At 46.3% G+C, this 24,163-nt stretch overlaps 1 protein-coding gene across 4 annotated transcripts in view; it reads right to left on the bottom strand.

Annotated features, from left to right (window-relative positions):
• DZIP1 (DAZ interacting zinc finger protein 1) overlaps positions 1 to 23,712 on the bottom strand; it is a 585,021-nt gene extending 561,309 nt beyond the window's left edge. The window contains exons 1-2 of one of the 4 annotated variants that reach the window (XM_033947541.1): positions 23,432 to 23,712; positions 22,423 to 22,992 (exon numbers count right to left, since the gene is read on the bottom strand). In XM_033947541.1, coding sequence (XP_033803432.1) covers positions 22,423 to 22,875 — 453 coding nt within the window. In that variant the 5' untranslated portion in view covers positions 22,876 to 22,992; positions 23,432 to 23,712. Of the gene's footprint in view, positions 1 to 22,422; positions 22,993 to 23,172; positions 23,387 to 23,431 lie in introns of those variants that run through there. The other 3 variants (XM_033947543.1, XM_033947540.1, XM_033947539.1) reach the window with 3 other exon arrangements.
• Between the last annotated feature and the right edge of the window lie 451 nt (positions 23,713 to 24,163).

The raw sequence follows: 24,163 nt of genomic DNA, 5'->3' as shown, positions 1-24,163 counted from the left end.
CCTCAAAAAGGCTCATTGGCTCCCTGTTATTCATAGAATCACTTATAAGTTATGCATAATTATTTTTAAAACTCTGAACAATAAGACCCCTGCATTTTTATTTAGATTACTTATTCCATATTCTGCAAAGAGAACTCTACGATCTAGCGAACAAAATCTGCTATCTATTCCTTCATTAAAAATTATTAATACGAGGAGACAATTTATTTTTTCATGTACAGCACCGCAGACATGGAATGCCCTCCCTATTTTTTTACGGGAGGAGAAAGAGTTTGGAAAATTTAAAACTGAATTAAAAACCTTCCTTTTTAAAGATGCCTTTACAACATAATTTTATTATTGGAGTATCATATTTTACTTTGTTATACCTGTGTTACCTATTTCCCTTTTGTATTTTCCCTTAATGTTTCTTCTTTACTTTAGGAATTGTATTTCATCCCTCCTTACCCTATGTTTAGTAATGTTAAAATTAAGAGTAATTTACCATTATTTAAGTATTTGTACGTATTGTATTGTTCTCTAATAATTGTAAATTTTAAAGTGTACATCGCTTAGAATGTTTGATTAAGCGATTGATCAAGTCACCTAATAAACTTGAAACTTGATGAGGTTGAGCGTGGACCCCTGGTCTGCTTGATATGTAATGATTGGGGTATATCTATTATCTGTGTGTGTGTCCAGGAAAGTACAGAAAAGGAGACAGGCAGTCTGAAAGGGGAACTTCTAACTGCAGAAATAGGGAGAAGTCTGATCTACCAGAGCCAGTCTTTGCAGGATCCAGCTTGAAATTAATATAACCCTGCCCCAGATCCTGCACTGGCTTGGTCACAGGGCTCAAACTTGCCCTAATCTGCCTTAGACAGCATAATATAACATAAAACTTTATTTACAGCCCACTGAGCCTTACAGTTCACAGTAGATTACAAAAAAAAGAGTCAAGCTGTACAAAATCAGCAAAAATATAAATCTGACATCATTAACCCCCCCCCCCCTCCACCACCTTTTTTTTTTTTTTTTTTTTTTACTAAACCACAAGTGTTTTTAAGCGCAGGCCAGCATGTTGAATGATCTGCACTGTTCTCGACACTCATAGGAACTCTTATGAGCAGCGCAGAGCATCAATGCTACCTTGGTCTGCCCTGGATCTTATGGATGCACAACTCTGTCCTGGTCAGGTCTACCTTGCCTGGGAATCTCAGGATCATTTTTTCATAAAGTTAAAAGTTGGATCTAGAGCAGTGGTCTCAAACTCACAGCCCGGGGACCACATGTGACCCGCCAGGTACTATTTTGAGGCTCTCTTGATCATATGTCTCTTTAGCTATAAATTACAATATTTTTATTAAGACTTAGCCAAAAGGAGAGATTTATAAACTATAAAGAGTTTTACCTCATGCAAAACTGTCATTTCTTTAATAAGACATTAACTATTTTTTCTAAGACCCTCCAAGTACCTACAAACTCAAAATGTGGCCCTGCAAAGGGTTTGACTTTGAGACCACTGGTCTAGAGGTCTATTATTGCTAAGAACCAACTGCCTAGAGCTTTTCAGAGGCATCGTGTTTTATTTCACTACTAGCAGATTACCAGATATTTATCCCGAAATGTCCCTTCCCGCCCCCAGGTCCCACCCTCCACATTCCACATGCCCCTCCCCTCACATTCACCCTGATATTTATTTATCCCAAAAAGTCCCCCCACACATGTCCCACATGCCCCTCCCCCACATGTCCCACAAGAATGTCCCTCTCTATGGGGCTGTACTTGGACTTTAACGGCATTGGGTCAGCATTCATCTCAGTGAACCCAAAAACTATGGGTTAGACACTAATATCTGTCGTTTTCGATAGTTTTTAAAATGTAACCCCCTTTTCCACCCCCAGATAGCAAGTCATATGTGTACCAAGTTTGGTTGAAATCTGTCCATGCGTTTCAGAGTTATGCTGAGTATTCATCTCAGCGAGCCCAAAAACACTATGGGGTAGACACTAAAATCTATTGTTTTTGATAATTTTTACGTGTCACCCTCCTTCCCACCCCCACAGTGTTTGTTCCCAAATAGCAAGTGATATGTATACCAAGTTTGGTTGAAATCTGTCCATGCGTTTCAGAGTTTTGCTGGAACACACATATCCAATTTTATATAGATACAGTATCCAAATTTCTATGTAGTAGAAGCTTAACTGCTTCTTCGTAGAAATACAATGGGCCATTGGAGGAGTGGAGCTTATTTCTCCCTGACTCCCCTTGTCTAATCTGGCCAGTTTTTGAACTTGATCCCTCTTGTCAACAGGTTGGTTTTTTTCCCCAATGTCAAATTTGATCCTATTCCATTAAACTTTTAAAAGTTTTCTCTCCAGACACCCATTTTAGATATCATTTAAGAGGCAATTCTACTGTATTAACAGTATCTGGATGCCCAGTTGTCATTTTAGAATTTGTAAAGGCTATTTTGGCATCCAAATTTAAGTGACCTTAATACTGTAGTGTAGAATAAAGCATAAGTCAGCATTTGCACACCAACATTTAGGCACTATCACATCTTATAAAAAGCAGTCTTAAATATGTGCACATAAATTTTGCACATTAGCATGAATCTTATAGTTTTCTATAAGTTACATGCCTAAGTGTGGGACCTGTGAATGCCCCCTTATAGTTATTCTAGAATGTGAGTGCGCAGAACACAACACCAGCGGTCTCAAACATGTGGCCCACAGTTTTGTACCCAATCTCACACTTTGGGCAGGAAGAGAGATGCCAACATCAGCTAACTTGCAACTTCCTGCTGCCGTCGCATATGCCAGAATAACAGCTTTCTCGTATCTGGCAGATACATAAAGGCAGGAGTCCCGGCATACGCGACGGCTGCAGGAAGCTGCAAGTCAGCTGATGCCGGCGCCTCTCTTCCTGCCCAGTGTGCGAGATTGTGTACAAGACCGCGGCTGCAAAATACAGGTATTACTGGACAGGGGAGGAGGTGAGGAAGGAAGAGAGAATGGGTACTGCTTGACAAAGGGAAAAGGGGTATTGCTGGACAGGGGGAGCAGGGAAGGGAGAAGAGGTACTGCTGGACAGGAGGAGCAGGAAAGGGAGAAGGAGTACTGCTGGACAGGGGGAGCAGGGAAGGGAGAAGGGGTTCTGCTGGACAAGGGGGAGGTAAAAGGAATGGAGAGAGGTGCTGATGGACCTGGAGAAAGGTAGGGAAAGGAAGGGTGCTACACACTGGAGGAGAGAGTGAGAAGGTACAGGGAAAGAGAGCATGTTGGATTGAGGGGTGGGAAGGAAGGATGCTACTGAGGCAAGAACAGAGAGAGAAAGTGTGCAGGAGGCAGAAAGTGTTGGACTCATGGAGAGGGCAAGATGGATGGGGATGGCAGAAAGGAGGGAAGGAGAAATGTTACACTGGGGAAGGGGGGGCAGAGAGTGAAAAGTTGGACTCGGAGGAAGAAAGAAAGATGTTGTTTGGCTGAGGGAAGGAGAATCCGAGGAGAAGCATGCAGGAGGAAGAGAGAAAAAATGGACTGGTGGAAAGGAGGGAGAAATGTTGGACTGGGGTGCTCAGAAAGGAGCAAGGGAAGGGAGATGGACTGCAGGGGGCAGAAAGGAGGAAGGGAAAGAGAAATGTTACACTGGGGGGGGAGAAGAGAGATGTCAGACCATGGAAATAGGGAGGGAAGGAGAGAGGGATAGGAAGAGAAGGTAAGACATTGAAACGTAGATTTTGAGAAGCAGAAAAATTGAAAAATTGAATGTTAAGTTAATGCCAAAGATGGATGCAAACTGTTTTACAAAGCCGCAAGGTAATGGCCTCAAAGCCAATAGAGATTTAAAGGGCTTCAGGGCTGTTGCCACGCGGCTTTGTAAAACAGGCTGTAAGTCAAGGCAGAAAGTGAAGACGGAGAGAAAAATAGTCAATGGACAAGAAGGCTCTGGAAACAGTTAAAAGCACAGAAAAATAAAATCACCAGACAACAAAGTAGGGAAAATGATTTTATTTTCAATATAGTGATTGAAATGTGTCAATTCTGAGAACTTAGGAAAGATGTTAAACTTTAACTGTGAGGGCCACAGAAAAAAATAGGGGACTTGGAGGACCGTAGAAAAACTAGTTAATGTCTTATTTAAAAAATGTTAGTTTTTCAATTAGGTTTTCAATTTAGCCTCTTTATTGGAAGCTCACCCCCTCTTTTTTACTGCGTATCCCTTTTTTCTATCATCTATCATCTGTATCTAAACATTCTACATAGCTTTTTTTAAAACATTCTACATGGCTTTGCTAATATGCTTAATACTTGGCAGTAGTATAGAGTTTTATAAATGGTTTTAACTCCTGAAATTTTAAATTCAATGTTATTTTAGTTTCCCACGTATTCACCTTTATAGGACCCCCAGGGTAAGTATTCTTCATTCATTTTTTGTCCTATATAGTTCCCTTTGTGTCTTTCTAGCTTGTTTAAACACAAGCATTCACAGATCATTTGTTTAGCATGGTCTTCGCACGTCCACCATTTTTATAATATATTTAAGTTTTTCACTTCATTCTGCATTTTGCATAGACGCAAATATTTTCTGTTTTCACATATTTATGATATTTATCACTTTTTTCACCAACTCATTTTTATTAGTGCCATTTACATCACTGTGTCCTTTATCACATATCTTTCATACTCTTTGCATGTCAGATATCATTCACAGTCTCACATCTTATCACCACTACTATTCATAACTTACATGCATTCTTAATGTAACCCATTATTTATAGGACCCCTGAAGAAGACTTTTTGTCGAAACGCGGACTGCGTTGGGTCCTGTATCCCTAGCGGACTATGTCCTTTAAGGCTATTATGTGGATGAAATTATTTTATGTGGATGATTTTAGTGTACCTTTGGAACTTTGACACTTTCAAATAAAGTCCATTTAGGAACATCGTCACTCCAAAGAGGTTTTTTTTATTTGTTTTATTTAAAAAATGACAATTTTGCATGAGGTAAAACTCTTTATAGTTTATAAATCTTTCCTTTAACAGTTAAAGAAAATATTTATAACCTATAATGAGTTTTACCTCATGCAAAATTGTCATTTCTTTAATAAGACATTAACTATTTTTTCTTTTCTGCGGCACTCCAAGTACCTACAAATTTAAAATATGGCCCTGCAAAGGGTTTGAGTTTGAGACCACTGCATAACACGTATTGCTGATCAAGCACAGCACACATTCACACATGTAAACACTAGTATTTCAATAATCTAACCATGCAAACAGTGCTTACATTTAGGCACTAAGATTATAAAATGAAGATGCATATGTATAATTCTTTCCAGCTACCATTAGGTTGGAAAAAAATAATTACTCAAAAACTACAGCTCTGATCAAGAGACACAGAATGTAGGGTCATGAAATGGTTAACTGTTGTTTGAAATACTGCTCTGGCCTACATAGCTGGAAACAGTGTACAAACTGCTGACATCATCTGCCTGAAATGTATGTCCCTGCCTTACCACATTGTAAGCTAAATAGATAAAGAGTTTTAGCCATGATGTATCCTGCCCTCCTGAACATGTAACATTTAGAACTGCAATGCTTAGATAAGCAGATAAATGAACTAGCTTCCTATAGGACTATAAGTCGTACCCCTGAACCTATCGCAAGTGCTGGCTTAGGACCAATAATAATTGTAGAAAGTTATAGAAGTAACAAATGAAAATTGTAGTTTTTGCATGTATTAGTTTGCATATGCTTAGTGAAAAGGGCATAAAAGTCCGTGCATTTCCTCTTTCTGACACTCTTGTAAGCAAACTGCTCACTGCACAAGAGTCCGGCATGCTGTAAATAAAACTCTTGTACTTTCTTCACGCCTGTCTTTGTGTGTCCAAGTGACCTTTCATTTGGTGCCCGAACAGGGACTTGAAGGTCTCTTGACCACTGGTCACTCGATTGGTCACTTGTCTCTGGTCCTACGGCTGACTAGTCTGCTTAGCCGGCAGCACTCCTTTTGGGGTTGGCAGACCTCAGGAAGTTCGACCACTTCAACTGACTTATCCAGTCTCAGTTTAAAGTACAAGAATCTGTATCAATTTAATTCTGTCCTGGAGTGGCCACCATCTGGTAAGTAGGAATTGATCATTCCTATCCTGTCTCTTTTCTCCTGCCTAGTAAGCCACTTGATCCATCGCTGAAGTCGCAGGGAGGAAATATAGGACCTGTGTTTCACTGTTTTGGGTAACAGATATTACTGGCGTGTGTATTGTGTGTGATTGAGACGTCCTTGGGACGAAGCGAGTGCGGACCTGTTAGTACTGCGTTTCCCTAGTCCGGAGACGGGCAGAGCCAGGAATACAGGGAAGTGTTTTTGTCCTCCACTGCACAATGGGGGGATGTCAGTCTATCTATGGGGACCCCCTTGATACAATGTTAGTTAATTTTAAAAAGGGATTTAGCTCTGATTATGGGACACTTAAAAAAATCAATCCTTATTCGTCTATGCCAGTTAGAATGGCCGACGTTTGGTATGGGCTGGTCCCCCTCTGGCTCCCTGGAAGAGGACATAACCCGTCAGGTTTTTATCATAGTAACCCACCCTAAGACTGGCCATCCTGATCAATTCCCCTATATAAATAGTTGGTTAGACTTAGTCCGCAGCAAGCCTTCTTGGCTTTTCCCTCCTGTACCCAAGAAACTCCAGTCCCAAGTCCTCACCCTCATGAAGACTGTCAATGAGCATTATCATCCTACTCATGTCTTTGAGTCTGACCCTTCAACTGACATACTTGAAATACCTAATGCTCCTCCTTCTTACTCAGCAACACAACAGCCCATACCCAATCCCAGTTCTGTCTTCCTTGCTCAGCCTTCTGTTTCCCAGCCTGTACAACTCCCTGCCCAATTTCCAGCTTCCCCTTCCCGAGCCCTGGCTGATAGCCCAGCTCATGACATTCTGTCCTCCCCAGTCCTTTATCCACCTCTGGACTCTCTCTCTCTCTCTTTCTGATGAGCCATCGCTTGAGACTGTAGTTCCCATGAGAAGACAAATGAAACAGGAGACTCTGGAGGCTACAAATCTGGCCATACCCCTTCGCCAGGTTCCTGTTGCCAATCCACCGGATGCCGCCGGGCATCCTAGACCACCCACTATTAGCCTTGTATATCAGCCCTTCACCACTACTGATTTATACAACTGGAAATCCCATTGTTCCCCTTACTCAGAGCGGCCACAGGCAACTATTGACCTTATTACGTCCATCATTCGTACACACCGACTCACGTGGTCAGATTGCCAGGAACTACTTCTCTGTCTCCTAAATACCAAAGAACGTAAACGGGTTTTGCAAGAATCCCTTACAAAGGCACAGGCGGATGCGGATGCAGCCGACCCCAACTGGATTAATAACCATTTCCCTTCTCAGGACCCTAATTGAGACCCCAATGACGCCACTCAAAGTACCGCCAGTATATCCTTGAGGGTCTCCGGGTGGCTTCTCGGAAACCCACCAACATTTCCAAAAGACTGATGAATCTCCAGCTGCATTATATGAACGTCTACTCCCTTTGACCCAGAAAAACCTGAAAACCTCTGTATGGTTAATACCTCATTTGTGAGCCAGACACAACCTGATATCCGTAGGACACTCTAGAAGCAGGATGGGTTCGCAGGCATGAAGACTGTCCAGCTCCTTGAGATTGCCCAACGTGTTTTCATGAATTGGGACAGCGCCAACAGGCGAGAGGCTGATAAGCTTCTCCGGCGCAAAGCGGATCTCCATGCGGTAGCCCTCCAAAATACTTTCCCAAGTAACCGGCCCCCTGCCCGAAACTCTGAGCCCTGCTCCTCCAAGCGCCCCCCCTCCCTATTCCTCTGGCCCCTCAAAACCTGCGGGGTCCCAGCCTGATAGGACAGGACCCAATAAGGATTTGGAACGGGATCAGTGTGCCTATTGCAAGGAGAGGGGTCACTGGAAGAACGAGTGTCCAAGTAAGCCCCGTACCTGCCAGGCTAAAACTACGGACCAACCTACTATTGGTTTGGCATCCTTTCATTCCGACTCTGAAATTGAATACTGAGACAGACCGGCTCGCAGTGAGTACCAAGGACTTTCCGGATTGTTCCCAACTTACTCACTCGGTTCCCACGAGCCCTTGGTCAATGTCCGTATAGGGGACCACTCTATTTCTATGCTGGTCGACACCGGCGCCAAACACTCAATTCTGACCTGCTCTCTCAGTAAGCATTCTTCCAAATCTATCTCCACTATGGGTGCAACTGGCTCTTCTGATTCTGTCCCTATCCTTGAACCTGTTTCGGTTCGCATTGGTGGCCATTCCATACCACATTCATTTGTGTTCATGCCCTCTTGTCCCGTCCTCTTGCTTGGTTGGGACCTTCTCCAGCGCTTGGGAGCTACTATTCATCTGTCTTCTCACAGTCTGACTATGGACCTCCCTTCTGCAAACCTCACACCCATTCCTGACCGCTCCGCTGCCCCCTCACCAAGCCTCCTCTGTTCCCTATTGTCGGAACCCATGGCAAACAAACCCCCACTCTCTGTATCTGATTTTCTTGAGGGCCTTGATTCGACTGTTTGGGCTGAGTCTGGGTCCCCCGGACTAGCAAGTAACATCCCACCCTTTGTTGTTACCCTCAAGGCTTCTGCCAGTCCGGTCTCTATCAAGCAGTACCGCATATCCCAGTCCACTCTCCAGGGAATACACATCCATTTGTCTCGTTTACTAGATTGTGGGTTTTTGGTTCCTTGCAAATCATCCTGGAATACCCCCCTCCTTCCAGTTTTAAAACCCAGTGATCACCCCGATTACCGCCCCCGTTCAGGACCTCCATGCTGTCAACCGTCTTGTAGAGGACATCCATCCTACTGTCCCTAATCCTTATACCCTGTTGGGATTGGTTCCCCCCGGAGCTACCCACTTCATTGTTTTGGATCTCAAGGATGCATTCTTTTGCTGTCGGTTAGTCCCTTCCAATTAGCCAATTTTTACATTCCAATGGGAAAATCCTTCCACTGGACAAATCTCCTAAGTAACCTGTACCCGTCTACCCCAGGGATTTAAAAATAGCCCCACTCTATTCAATAATGCCCTTGCTTCAGACCTTGCCAATTTCTCCCCTTCATCTGATTCCCAAGTCTTGCACTACGTTGATGATCTTCTTCTCTATCACTCTATCTACCTCTGCCTGTCAGGAGGACACACGCTCTCTCCTTCAGTTTCTTCTCCATTGCGGTTACCGTGTGTCTCTCCGGAAGGCTCAGTTGTGCCTTCCTCGTGTCACCTACCTTGGGTTTCATATTTCCCAGGGTACCAGGGACCTTCCCCACACCCGTGTCCAGGCTGTCTGTAGTCTCCCTGTTCCCGGTACTCTCAAAGCCATGCACACCTTCCTCGGTATCGCCGGATACTGTCGTATCTGGATCCCTGATTTCTCTATTATTGCCCGCCCTCTGTATGATTCCACCAAAGGCGCTGACTCAGCCCCTTTTGTCTGGACCCAACTTCATGAGCGGTCTTTCCGCTGCCTCCAAAATCTTCTCACTTCGGTATCGCAGCCAGAGTCCTTATCCAGTTCCTTGGTTCCTGATGTAGGCCCATTGCCTATCTCTCTCGACAATTGGATCCTGTTCCTGCCGGGTGGCCTCCCTGCCTTCGGGCAATTGCCACTGTCTCAGATCTCTTACAGCACGCTAACAAACTCACTTTTGGCCAACATATTGACCGTTTTGTCCCACGCTGTGTGACCTCTCTTCTAGAACATAAAGGCTCCTTGTGGCTCACGAATGAGCGCCTCCTTAAATACCAAGCCATTCTTTGTGAAAACCCTCAGGTCTCTCTTGTTGTCTCTTTACTCCTTGACCCCTCCACTCTCCTCCCTGTCTCCTCCCAGCCGGTCGTGCACAACTGCCTTGACACCATTGACTTGGTTTATTCTTCCCGTCCTGATCTCACTGATATCCCACTCCAGGACCCTGATTTCACTCTTTTCACAGATGGCAGTTCGTCTGTCACTCCTTCTGGTACCCATATCGCTGGTTATAGAAACATGAAAAATGACGGCAGAAAAGGGCCACGGACCATCTAGTCTGCCCACACTAATGACCCACCCCCCTAACTTCCTCTATGAAGAGAACCCATATGCCAATCCCATCTTTTCTTAAAATCTGGCATGCTGCTGGCCTCAATTACCTGTAGTGGAAGATTATTCCAGCGATCAACCACCCTTTCGGTGAAGAAATATTTTCTGGTGTCGCCATGAAATTTCCCACCCCTGATTTTCAATGGATGCCCTCTTGTTGCCGTGGGTCCTTTAAGAAAAAAGAAATCTTCTTTCACCTCGATACAGCCCGTGACATATTTGAACGTCTCGATCATGTCTCCCCTCTCTCTGCGTTCCTCGAGTATAGCTGCAACTTACCCAGCCGTTCCTCATAGGGGAGATCCTTGAGTCCCGAGACCATTCTGGTGGCCATTGGCTGAACCGACTCAACTCTTAGCACATCTTTTTGATAATGTAGCCTCCAGAATTGTACACAGTATTCCAGATGGGGTCTCACCATGGATCTGTACAACGGCATTATGAACTCGGGCTTACAGCTGACGAAACTTCTATGGATACAACCCAAAAGAACATAAGCAGTGCCTCCGCCGGGTCAGACCATAGGTCCATCCCGCCCGGCAGTCCGCTCCCGCGGCGGCCCAAACAGGTCACGACCTGTCTGAATCACCAGAAGGGGCCCCCTTGGTTTCTCATTGAAGTCCTATCTTCCCATCGAAGTCCTAACCCTCCAGTCTTGCACATGCACGACCTGGTTGGGTTTCTATTCTTATTACCTGGTTAGCTTTCTATACTTGTGTTACATCCCAGCACCTCTCTCAGTATCCCACGATCCCTTTATCCCTCAGGAATCCGTCCAATCCCTGTTTGAATCCCTGTACCGTACTCTGCCTGATCACTTCCTCCGGTAGCACATTCCAAGTGTCCACGACCCTTTGGGTGAAAAAAAACTTCCTTGCATTTGTTTTGAACTTATCTCCCTTCAGTTTCTCCAAATGCCCCCTCGTACCTGTTGTCCCCTTCAGTCTGAAGAATCTGTCCCTATCCACCCTCTCTATGCCCCTCATGATCTTGAAGGTCTCTATCATATCTCCCCTGAGCCTCCTTTTTTCCAGAGAGAAGAGACCCAGCCTTTCCAACCTCTCGGCGTATGGGCAGTGTTCCAGCCCTCTTACCAGTTTCGTTGCTCTCCTTTGGACTCTCTCAAGTACCGCCATGTCCTTCTTGAGGTGCGGCGACCAATACTGAACACAGTATTCCAGATGTAGACGCACCATCGCTCGATACAATGGCATGATGACTTCCCGCGTCCTGGTTGTTATGCCCCTCTTTATGATGCCCAGCATCCTGTTGGCTTTTTTCGAGGCTGCTGCGCACTGTGCAGATGGCTTCAGTGATGCATCCACCAGCACACCCAAGTCTCTCTCAAGTCTGCTGTCTCCCAACAATGCCCCCCCCCAATTTGTAGTTGAACAACGGGTTCTTTTTCCCTATATGCATGACCTTGCATTTTTCCACGTTAAAGCGCATTTGCCATTTATTTGCCCAGTCTTCCAGCTTGTCCAGGTCCTTTTGCAGGTCCTCACACTCCTCCCTGGACCTAACTTTGCCGCACAGTTTGGTATCGTCTGCAAATTTTATAACCTCGCACTTTGCCTCCTTTTCCAGGTCATTGATAAATATGTTGAAGAGTAACGGCCCCAGCACCGATCCCTGTGGCACACCGCTCGTGACTCCCCGCCAGTCAGAATATTGTCCCTTTACTCCGACCCTCTGCAGTCTACCCGACAACCAGTGCTTGATCCATCTGTGCACATCCCCTCCCACCCCGTGGTTCCATAGCTTCCTAAGCAGCCTTTCATGTGGCACCTTGTCGAAAGTCTTTTGAAAATCGAGGTAAATGATGTCTATGGGTTCCCCATTGTCCACCCGACTGCTTATTCCCTCAAAGAAGTACAGAAGGTTTGTTAGGCACGACCTTCCCTTACAGAATCCGTGCTGGCTTGTTCTCAGTAGGCCATTCCTCTCGATGTGCTCGCAAATGCCGTCCTTGATCATAGCTTCCACCATCTTCCCTATAATTGAAGTCAGGCTCACCGGCCTGTAGTTCCCGGGGTCACCCCTCGATCCCTTCTTGAAGATAGGTGTGATATTCGCCAATTTCCAGTCCTCTGGTACCTCTCCAGTTTTCAAGGATAGGTTGCAAACATGCTGGATTGTGCCCGCTATTTCTTGTCTTAGTTCCTTCAGAACCCTTGGGTGGATCCCGTCCGGGCCCGGTGATTTGCCGCATTTTAACCTGTCTATCTGTTTGAGGACATCCTCCTTACTTACCTCTATGTGCTCCAATTTTTCGGCCTGTTCCCCACTCATGAGCTCCTCTGAGTCCGGTATATTAGATGTGTCTTCGCTCGTGAAAACCGACGAGAAGAACGTGTTCAACCTCTCAGCTACCTCTTTATCCTCCTTAATCACTCCCTTCCTATCCCCATCGTCCAAAGGCCCCACCTCCTCTCTCGCTGGTCGCTTCCCCTTTACGTAACTGAAGAATGCCTTGAAGTTTTTCGCCTCCCTGGCCAGCCCCTCTTCGTATTCCCCTTTTGCTTTTCTAACCTCTCGGTGGCATTCCTTTTGGCATTTCCTGTGCGCCTGGTGATTTTCCTCCGTTGGGTCCTTTTTCCATCTCCAGAAGGATACTTTTTTGTCATTTATTGCCCTCTTTACTTCAGTTGATATCCAAACCGGGTCCTTTGACCGCTTGTTCTTGCAGCCTTTCCTGAAACTGGGGATGCACATTCTTTGTGCTTCCTGCAGGGTGTCCCTGAATAGGGTCCAGGCGCTTCCTACAGTATCCATCCTAAAGATGTTTCTGAGCTTCCTCCCCACCATTTCCCTCATAGCAGCATAGTTCCCTTTCCTGAAGTTGAGCGCAGTTGTTGCGGTCCTCCTTACTATGGGTGTCCCCCTTTCTAATGTGAATCTGATCGCGTTGTGATCACTGTTGCCTAGTGGTTCTCCCACTTCTACCCCTCTTGCAGGCCCCCCTAATCCGTTTAGGATGAGGTCAAGAGTAGCACCCCCTCGCGTCGGTTCCCTGACTAGTTGCTCCATGAAGCAGTCCCTCACAGCTTCTACAAATCCTGTTTCCCTAGTGCAGTTGGAGTGACCCGTACTCCAGTCTATCCCCGGGAAGTTGAAGTCCCCCATCACTGTTACACTTCCAGTCCTGCATTCCTGTCTCAGTTCAGCTTCCAAGTCGTGTCCGACTCCTTCTGGCGTACCAGGTGGGCGATAGTACAGCCCCAGTTTTATGCCTGCACCCTTGTTTCCCGGCATGATTTGTCTAGCCCTGGATGAAGCTTTCTCCACTTGATTGGTAGTCTTCATGTCTTCGCTAATGATCACTCCCAAGTCACGTTCTGCTACAGTCCTTGTTAGGATCTCACCATTTAGGGTGTAAGTCCTGCATGGATTTTTGCCGCCAAGGTGCATGACCTTGCATTTTTTGGCATTGAAATTTAGTTGTCAAGTCTTTGACCAATGCTCCAGCAGGAGTAGGTCCTGCGTCATACTGTCAGGCACTGTGCTTTTGTCTATTGTGCTTTTGCCTACTATGTTGTATAATTTGGCATCATCGGCAAATAATGTAATTTTACCTTGAAGCCCCTCATCCAAGTCTCTTACGAAGATGTTAAATAGTATCGGGCCCAAGACCGAGCTCTGCGGTAGTCCGCTGATTACCTCCGTCGTATCGGAGAGGGGACCGTTTACCACTACCCTCTAAAGTCTGCCTCTAAGCCAGTCCTTAACCCATGCAGTTAATGTTTCACCTAATCCCATCGAACTCATCTTGCTCAATAACCTGCGGTGTGGGACGCTATCAAACGCTTTGCTGAAGTCTAAGTACACGACGTCCAGGGACTCCCCTATATCCAGCTTTCTTGTGACCAAGTCAAAGAAGCTGATCAGGTTTGATTGGCAGGACCTTCCCTTCATAAAACCATGTTGATGGGGATCTCGTAGATTCTCCTCGTTCAGGATCGTATCCAATTGGCGTTTGATTAGTGTTTCCATAAGTTTACTCACTATCGATGTGAGACTCACCAGTCTATAATTCGCACCCTCCGTCCTGCATCCCTTTTTGTGGAGTGGAATGACGTTAGCAGTTTTCCAGTCCAACAGGACTCTTCCTCTACTTAAGGAAAGATTGAAGAGCGTGGATAACGCTTCCGCCAGGACGTCACTCAACTACCTGAGCACCCTGGGGTGTAGTTTGTCTGGTCCCATAGCTTTGTTCACCTTGACTCTTGATAGCTCATAGTAGACACTGCTGGGCGTAAACTCGAAATTTCGAAACGGGTCTTCCGAGCTTTCCCTTGTCGGCAGCTGAGGGCTGGATCCCGGCGCCTCGCAAGTGAAGACTGTGCAGAAGTATTCATTTTAAAAAGTTTGGCTTTATTGGAGTCCAATTCTACATAGTTCCCGTCGGGTTTTCTAAGGCGTACTATCCCATCTGTGTTTCTTTTTCTGTCACTAATATACTTGAAGAAGGATTTATCGCCCTTCTTGATGTCCTTCGCTAGATTCTCCTCCATTCGGAGTTTGGCCTCTCTGACTGCTGTTTTGACTGCTTTTGACTTGGCCTAATAGTCTTCCTTAGATTCTTGCTTCCCTGATAGTTTGTAGATGAATGCTCTTTTCTTCTTTTTTATGAGGTCTGAGATCTCCGCAGAGAACCACTGTGGTCTATTGTTTCTTCACCGTTTACATACTGATTTTATGTAGCGGTTGGTTGCTTCGTGTATGGTTGATTTCAGAGTTGACCACATTACCTCTACATTATTTGTTTCGGTTTGGTTTTGCAGTGCCCGATGGACGAAATCTCCCATACTTTCGAAGTTTGTGCCCTTAAAGTTGAGGACCTTGGTTGATGTGCTTGACTTAATGAAACCTTTCCTGAGGTTGAACCATATCATGTTGTGGTCACTGGAGGCCAACATATCACCTACCGAGACCTCTGTGACACTTTCTCCGTTGGTGAGTATTAGGTCCAGTATTGCCCGATCCCTAGTGGGCTCTAATACCATTTGTCTGAGTTTTGCTCCCTTTATAGAGGTTAGTAGCTTCCTGCTGCTGCTGGTCGTAGTGGAAAGCTTGTTCCAATCCACATCAGGCATATTGAAGTCTCCTAACAACACTGTGTCTCCACGCAAAGTGATAGTCTCTATGTCTTCAACTAATTCTATATCCATGTCCTCCTGTTGTCTTAGAGGTCTGTAAACTATGCCAAGATACAAGCATTTGTACTTCCCCCTAGCCAAATTCACCCAGAGGGATTCCCCAGTGTACTTGACATCTGTGATTTTGGTAACTTTGATGTCCTCTTTAGTGTATAGTGCTACCCCTCCACCCATTTTTCCCTCTCTGTCTCGACGAAGTAAGTTGTGTCCCGGTATAGCCATATCCCACCTATGGGAGTCCGTGAACCAAGTCTCGGATATCGCCACCACGTCTAGGTCGGCGTTCCTCATTTCCGTCTCTAATTCCAGAATCTTATTGCCCAAACTGTGGGCATTAACGTACATAGCCCTCCATACCTTATGTTTGCTATGTCTCTGTGTAGATATTCCTGCTTGAGCTAATTGAGCTCCTATAGTACTGTTTGCAATATGTGTACTTACCTCGAACTCGGAAATGCAGTGTGTAGTTATCTCTGACTCAGAAATGGATCGGCAACTTACCTCACCAGGTTGGTTATTTGTGCCAGTACGTGAGTGGGTACCCTCCCTCAACTTACCTAGTTTAAACCCCCAACGAAGTAGGCAGGCTAGTCGGTGTCCAAAGACGTTCTTTCCCCTTCTGGTCAGGTGGAGTCTGTCTGGTCCCTGTAGTCCTTGCAGTGCTTCTCCATGGTTCAGGAATCCAAAGTTCCATCTCCCAGCACCATCCGTGCAGCCAGTCGTTTGTCCTCTGGATACGATCCTCCCTGACTCTTCCTTTGCCCCTCACTGGGAGGATCGAGGAGAAGACCACCTGCGCTTCCATCCTCCTCAGCTTCTCACCCAGGGCTCCAAAGTCTTCAGATATGTTCTCCGGGGTGTTCCTGGCAGTGTCGTTCATTCCGACGTGGATGAGAAGCATGGGAAAGTGGTCATGGGGCTTGATTAGTCTGTCTAAGCAGGTGGTTACGTCTCGGATCCTGGCTCCTGGCAGACAGCAAACCTCTCTTGATTGCATATCTGGTCTGCAAATTGGTCCCTCGGTGCCCCTCAGCAGGGAATCCCCAATGACTACCACTCTGCGCTTCTTTGGGGGGAGCTGATCTGTTGCCTCTGGATCTGGAACCGTCTGGTGGACAACCTCCTGTACCTCATTGGCAGGTTCTTCCTGTAACAGCTGGAATCTGTTCCTCAAGGTGATTAGGGGGTCGATGTAAAACTGCCCTGTGTATGAGAGAAAGAGACAGAAGGGGAAGAGGAAGGTCTTCTGCGTTCGCCTGTGGAGGAAGTTACCAGCTGCCAGGAGTCAGCGTCTCCAGCCTCTTCTTGTACCCTAATCGTTGGTTTCAAGGTTGCAGGTTCGGACGGTTTGGGCGTCCTGAGGATGGTTTTGCCTGGCTCCGGCTCAGTGATCTGGGACAGCTCCTGGATGACTCCGTCGATGAAGGCCTCGTCCTCTCAGATGCTTCTCAAGCGCTTTACCTCCTCTCTAAGGCTCCTCAGTTTCTGCAAGATGTCTCCGTCTAGCTGATCCATCTCCTCTGTCTGTGTGGAGACTGTAGTCATCTGCTTGGGGATGGCCTCGGTCTGTACAGAGACGTCTGTCCTCCGTCCTGGCTCTCCTTCTGTCTGTACATGGACCGTGGCAATCCCCTGGATCCCTTTGGTGACTGGGCTGCCGGTCTTGATTGTAGCCCTGTTGCTTCTAGTTCTTCCTGCCATTTTCAATTTTTTTTTTTTTTGTTGGTTTAAATATATGTTAGTTAGTTATGTCTGCCTGTTCGTTAGTGAGCTAGAAAAGTCTGCCTGTTAGATAGTATGAAAGACTGCCTGTCAGAGAATTTGAAAGTTTGAAGGATAAAGGTAGTTAGTTAATTGTTAGTTAAGTCTGCCTGTTTATTAGTTGGCTAGAAAGGGCTACCTGTTAAATAGTTTGAAAGTTTGAAGGATAGAGTGACTGGTAAGGACTGGCTGTTGTTTAGTTAGAGAGGTCTGACTGCTTGTTGGCTAGTTAGAAAGGTCTGCCTGGTTTGAAAGTTGGATAGAAAGTTTAAAAGATAGTCTAAAAGTTAAATAGCTAGTTGTATGTGCCTGGTGGTTGTACTCCGCCTTGTTATGTGTTGAGTCCTTACCTTGGCGGTTATCCGGAGCCCTTCCTTGAGGCCCTTCGCAAAGGCGCTCTCGCTAAGGCGAGTGCCTTTGCCGCTCGCCGAACGGCTGTGCAACGTTGGCTCCTCCCCTTTTATGGGGGAGTTCGGCTGGTGACGTCGGGGGGTGGGTGGGCGGAGTTATCTCTCACCTCTTCCCCTCGTCTCTGCTTAGTCCACTCCTATGAGCCTGCTTTCTCTGCACTATCTACTTCCCTTTAGCTGGTTTTTGCTTCGCTTTCCGGTCCTCTCAGCTCTTTCCGCCTGTTTCTCTGCTCCTCCCTGCACTGTCCACTCCGCTCTCCGCTCCTCCTTATGCAGTAGTCTCTGACACTTCCTCTTTACTCATGGGCCCTCTGCCCTCTTGCACTTCCGCCCAAGAAGCTGAGCTGTATGCCCTCACTTCTGCCCTGCGCCACTCTGCCTCTCAGTCTTGCAACATATACACTGACTCTAAATATGCTTTCCTTACCTTGCATGCCCATGGGGCCATCTGGAAACATCTAGGTTTCATTACAGCCTCCGGCCGCCTGATCCATCATGCTCCCCTCATTCTTGACCTCCTCGAGGCCGTCAAATTGCCCTCCCGTGTCATGGTTATGCACTGTCGAGCCCACCATCGTATCACTGATCTCATCTCACACGGCAATGCCCTTGCCGACCGCACAGTCCAAGCTGCTCTCTGCCCCCCTCCTTCGGCTCCTCTGTACATCATCATTCCTTTTCTGGACACCCTTACACCCCAGTACACTTCTCAGGAAAAGACTTGGGCCCCGCACTCTTTCGGGCCAGTCTGTCCTGAAAGGGGGGTGGATACAAATATGCGCCAATTCAAGTGCCAATCAAGACCCACACACTGATACTTCAAACACGAGCACAGCAGGTACCCTTATATTCATTCCTCAATACCTGGCCCTCACGATTGTCAAAAGATGCCATGATCTGGCGCACTCTGGAGAACCCGCTATGAAAATTACCCTCAAGAGACATTTCTTTATCAATCACCTTGATCAGCTAGTCCAGAATACGGTCCGATAGTGTGTTGTCTGTTCTAGAATAAATTCCCCAACCAGACGATTGCCACCTCCTGGACACCAACTCATTGGAACATATCCGAAGAAGGTTCTGTCTGTAGATTTCACCCACATGCCTACTTCCCATTCCCTCAGTCACCTTCTAGTCTTCACAGACACCCTGACTAGATGGGTTGAAGCCTTCCCTACTCGCACTGAACGCGCCAGGGAAGTAACCAAACACCTCCTAAATGACATAATTCCAAGCTTTGGTCTCCCTGTTTCTATAGGCAGTGACAACGGCCCTGCTTTCATTGCCGATGTTGTCCAACAAACTGCTCAGGCTCTCCAAAATTGAATGGAAGTTACATGCTGCTTACCATCCTGAGAGCTCTGGTCAGGTTGAAAGAATGAATAGAACTCTTAAGACCCTTCTCACGAAACGAATTGAAGAAACCAATCTGTCCTGGCCTTTCCTGCTGCCCTCTGTCCTATTTCAGATTAGATTCACCCCATCCAAACCCACTAAATTGTCCCCATTTGAGCTCATGTTCGGCCGGCCACCGCCCATTGTGAACCCAGATCCTGGTTCCTTTGCTACTCTGAGATCGGATATCCTCCAAGGTCCAATCTTTAGCTAAAGCCCTTCAAGAGCTCCACAAATGGGTCTTGGAAAGGGCCCCACTACCGATAGTTACACAAGTCCATGGATACATCCCTGGAAATATGGTATGGCTAAAAACTTGGAAGTCAGACCCCCTGAAACCTAGGTGGATAGGCCCTTTCACTGTCCTCATTTCTTCCCCTACAGCTGTCAAGGTGTCCGGACATCAAACCTGGTTTCACTACATTAGAGTCAAGCCTGCTGCTGTATGGCAAGCCACCCCAGGCAAGACAGACCTCCAGATGAAGATCTCTAAAACCTCAAAATTGCTTTGAACATTTACCACTGTATTTAGCAGGTGTTCTGAATATAACCATTTCACAAGTGTTTGAGTTTAACTGACTGCTTGTGGTTAACCACTGCCCCAATTGAATCTTCTTCTATGTACATTGAAAGTCACTCTGTGACAAATGGGTTTTCTGTGTATACATTGCCGAATGCTCCTATGTGTTGTATCTGACTGCTGTTTTCTTCTTACGGTCTTATGCTTCTTCCTTTTGTATTTGTTTCCTGTTGTGCCAGAAGCTCAGGCACAACCCCTTGAGTCCTGTAAACCATGTCTTTCTGAGGTCCGTAATGGAAATCAGGTAGAAATGGCCCTCCTGTACAGAACCCAATTCCGTTGTCACATTGCCCCCTTATCTGATGTCTGTTCCTATGAGGGAGTCAATTATCGCAAGTGGCAGACCACTTATGGAATCATATGTTACCAACCCACTAGTATTAAAGATGAAAAATGGGTAGAAGTCCGCATTAATGGGGCTGATAGTCCGCTTGTTAACCAAACTCCCATAGTGGATCCCAGGAAGCCAGTAACTGTGTATTTTGATGCATGTGGGATTGCTGATAGGGCTGCAGGTCTGGAGGACTCTTAAGTATTCTGTTTCTTGTGGGTCCCTCAGTTGGCAAAGATACTACTCCACATGTGATAAATACATGTGCCCTTTCATAATCCCTCCACTGTACGGGCAGAGAAAGTATGGTGCCTTTGTCTGTCAATATGAAAATCAGATTAAGTGGGCTACTTACCCCCTAACCCACGAAAAGGGCCAGCCGCCCCCAACTTCCGCTACTCTACGCTTGGGCGCTATGCCTAGCCCTACCTGACCGGTAGGTGCCTGCAACCCAGTTTCCTTCACTATCATGAAACCCCGAAAGTTGAATCAGCAATTAGAGTATGTGAAAGGGCATATTGGATTTAGAATTTCAGGCAAAGGGTCTGACCCAGATGCAGACCTATACATCCATGTAGTGACCCGACCATAAGCACCAGTACATCACTCAATTGTATTTCCTCAGTTTTATGAAAACATGAAAGTAGACATTTAAATTCCAGCACTTACTCGGAACTTGTTTATACAATTTGCTGAGGCTATTGGACAAACCCTTAATATTAGAAATTGTTTTGTTTGTGGTGGCACTAATATGAGTGAGCAATGGGAGGCAAAGCAGTTGGACATGTTAAGCCTATCTACACAGAACCTTACTTTTGCTTCCACTCCTCGACCTCCTCGATGGACTTTGCGAACCTCCATTATTGCCTCTCACTGCCTGGATTGATGGTCTCTTCAATGTTCAAGTCGGACACCTCAAATGGTCCTTCAATGCCACAACAGCTACCTGGACTCCCTGGCCTGCCAACCTCACCTCCACTCTGTCAGGTAGTCCCCTCCAGAATCTGCTCAATGGTATCTCCTATGATCACTGGCAAGCCCCTGATGGTCGATACTGGCTCTGCGGCTTATTTGCATACTCCTGGTTGCCAGCAAATTGGACTGGAACTTGTGTACTCGGCATGATCCGCCCCAGCTTCTTCCTGTTACCGCTGGCCGATGGCGAAAGCCTGGGTGCCCCTATCTTCAATGCCAGGGGTCGCCAGAAGCGGTCTGACTCCCTCCAGATTGGAAAATGGGGTGATGACTGGCCTCCTGAATGGATCATTGCTGTTTACGGACCTGCCACATGGGCCGAGGATGGCACCTGGGGCTATCGGACCCCAATCTACATGCTGAACCGCATTATTCGTCTACAAGCTGTACTCGAACTGATAAATAATGAGACCTCCCGAGCTTTGAGTACCATTGGCAGAGCGAATGCTAAAATGTGCACTGCTATTTATCAGAATCGTCTAGCTTTGGACTATTTATTAGCTGCTGAAGGGGGTGTCTGTGGTAAATTCAACCTCTCCAACTGTTGCCTTGAAATTGATGTTGATGGTAAAGTGATTTAGGAAGTTGTAGACCGCATCACCAAGCTGGCTCATGTTCCTGTTCAAACCTGGCATGGCCTCAATACGGACTGGTTCTCTGGGCTCTTGGTTACCGTCTGGTATGACCCTGAAAACAATTCTGCTGATAACTGCTTTGTCCTCCCTGGTACTATGTTGTCTACCTTGTTTGGTCTTCACCGCATTGTGGACTCTGCTGTCAACCGTTCCACTGCTGCAGTGGCTCTTGCCCTCTCCCAGTATTGTCTCTTACCCACTGGGAACCCCGACTTTCCTGACCCCTAACTTTATTTTGTCAGGCTTGGCTCCTTAGGTACGGCAGACTGAAAGGGGTGAATGCAGGGTCATGAAATGGTTAACTGTTGTTTGAACTACTGCTCTGGCCTACATAGCTGGAAACAGTATACAATCTGCTGACATCATCTGCCTGAAATGTATGTCCCTGCCTTACTACATTGTAAGCTAAATAGATAAGAGTTTGAGCCATGATGTACCCTGTCCTCCTGAACATGAACATTTAGAACTGCAAGGCTTAGATAAGCAGATAAATGAACTAGCTTCCTACAGGTCTATAAGTCGTACCCCTGAACCTATCGCAAGTGCTGGCTTAGGACCAATAATAATTGTAGAAAGTTATAGAAGTAACAAATGAAAATTGTAGTTTTTGCATATATTAGTTTTCATATGCTTAGTGAAAAGGGCATAAAAGTACATGCATTTCTTGTTTCTGACACTCTGGTAAGCAGGCTGCTCAATGCACAAGAGTCTGGCATGCCGTAAATAAAACTCTTGTACTTTCTTCACGCCTCTGTCTTTGTGTGTCCAAGTGACCTTTCAAGAATATTAAAATACCATATGCATTTTTAAATTTTATATACAGAACTGTGGTAACCTGGGTTGATCAGGTTGGGGTTTTGTTAAATGTAGGGTTATGAGAATGGATTTTTGAATATTTGACAACTTACACTGTATTATATTGTTATTTAATTACATCGAATTATTTTTGCTCTTTGTATTACAAAATACTGTATGTTGCTGTGTGCTGTTCTTGGCCCAGACACAACTGTTAGACAAGAAAGTCATATTTTACCTTGTGATAGGTATTGGCTCCTGCGTGAATCATTATCTGCTGAGTGCTGATGATTTTTTTTCTACGTTTGCATTCATCTTTCAAGGATTTCACTTCCTCGGCTTGTTGGGACACCCGTACTTTAATTTGCTCTGTCTGACTGATGGATCCCTGCACTTTCTCCTCCAATGCATGCACGCTGGAAGTCAGATATTCCTGAGAGTGCAGTAGATATTCGATGGTGAGCTGTGCCAACCGGAGCAGTTTCAGGAGCACGGGGTCCACGGCATTCTGGCAATGGGGGCACCTCTCGTTCTCCACGTTGCAAAAAGTTACGTTCGTTATGTGCTCCTGCAGCGTAATAAAATCAAGCTCGTTGGCAACTCTGTCCACATCGATGGCGCTGATCCGCCTCCAGTCCACGGTCTCGTGCCGAGATCGGAACTTAAAGACTGGAAGCTGACCCGCTGGCATCCTGGCTGTAACCAAGGAGGAAAGTTTGATCGGATGTGGACTCAGCGAAGAAGACAAGCTGGTAAACGAAGCCCCGATCTCGATCCCATAGGGGTAGTACACATTGTTATAGAAAGGCTAGGAAAGGAAAGAGAAAACTGTGAATCCCAGCGAATTTTTTTCCCCCAATTGCCACTCTCGCCTAGAACACAGCGAAAAGCGCAGGCCCACACACGCTTACATTCCACACTGTCCCCCCCCCCCCCCCCCAAGCGCTCGGGCACGCTCGCTCAGCGGCCATTGGCTCTTTTCTCTTACCATACTATCTGGAGTGACCAGCGTTGACCGAGCAGGAGGTGGGCGGCCCAGCCGCCCGCTGCCTGCCCTCCCCCACCCGTGGCTCCCCGCTCCGAAGTCCGATTGCTCCCACCGCTGTTAACCCCGCTACTGCGTTAGAGGAAAAGGCGGCCTAGGGCTGAAAGCAGCCACAACGTTTCCATAGCAACGAGGCGAAGACGCGCCGCTCCCCGGCCCGCCCAGACAACCGACCAAATTGATTCCAGCACCCGTCTTGTACCTTATAGAGCTCCCGTCTTCCCGTTCCGTTTAGTCGTCCGCAGCCAGTTGATGCCGGAAAAGCGGGATTTCCTGCGAGCAGAAAATCGTGATCGCGAAACCCGTGTTCCACGCCCTCTGCTAAAGGAGTCGCGCGACAAAGAGCTGTGAAGAGTGAACTCCTATCTTTGGCGGAGGAAAACTGAACCAGGGTGCAGTTTTCCTCCGCCAAAGATAGGAGTTCACAGAATCTAGTGTCTCGCTGCTGCGCTCCTTTGAAAGGCCTTATTCCAGTTTCTTGGAGGCTGAACTTTGAAAATCGAAAAGGGCAATGAGACGCGATATTTTTATTACCCACCCTCACAAGACATGCTGTGGAGGAAGGGGTTTGCAGTAGAATTAATTCAAGTTTACTTAGATAAATCTTTTAATTTCACTTTTAATTGCTTTTGAAAGTACAAACTTGCTTTAGATGGAGGACACAGAACGTCTGTTCCAGTGTACAGTGTAATAAGAGAGACATATGCCTACATTATATGCAAATTTATTTTATGCATATTAATTGTGGATACTAGAGAATGACACGGGAAAAAAATTGTCCCCGTCCCCGCGACCACCAAAGTATACATACTCCTTATGATGAAGACCGCACCATTTTGGTAGCCTTCCTCTGGACTGACTCAGTCTTTTTTATATCTTTCTGAAGGCGCGGTGTTCAGGATTGTACAATATTCTAAATTAGGTCTCACCAGAG

The sequence above is a fragment of the Geotrypetes seraphini genome, chromosome 6, assembly GCF_902459505.1.
Source record: "Geotrypetes seraphini chromosome 6, aGeoSer1.1, whole genome shotgun sequence".
NCBI classification, from domain to species: domain Eukaryota; kingdom Metazoa; phylum Chordata; class Amphibia; order Gymnophiona; family Dermophiidae; genus Geotrypetes; species Geotrypetes seraphini.
This window is presented reverse-complemented; position numbering and strand designations above follow the sequence as displayed.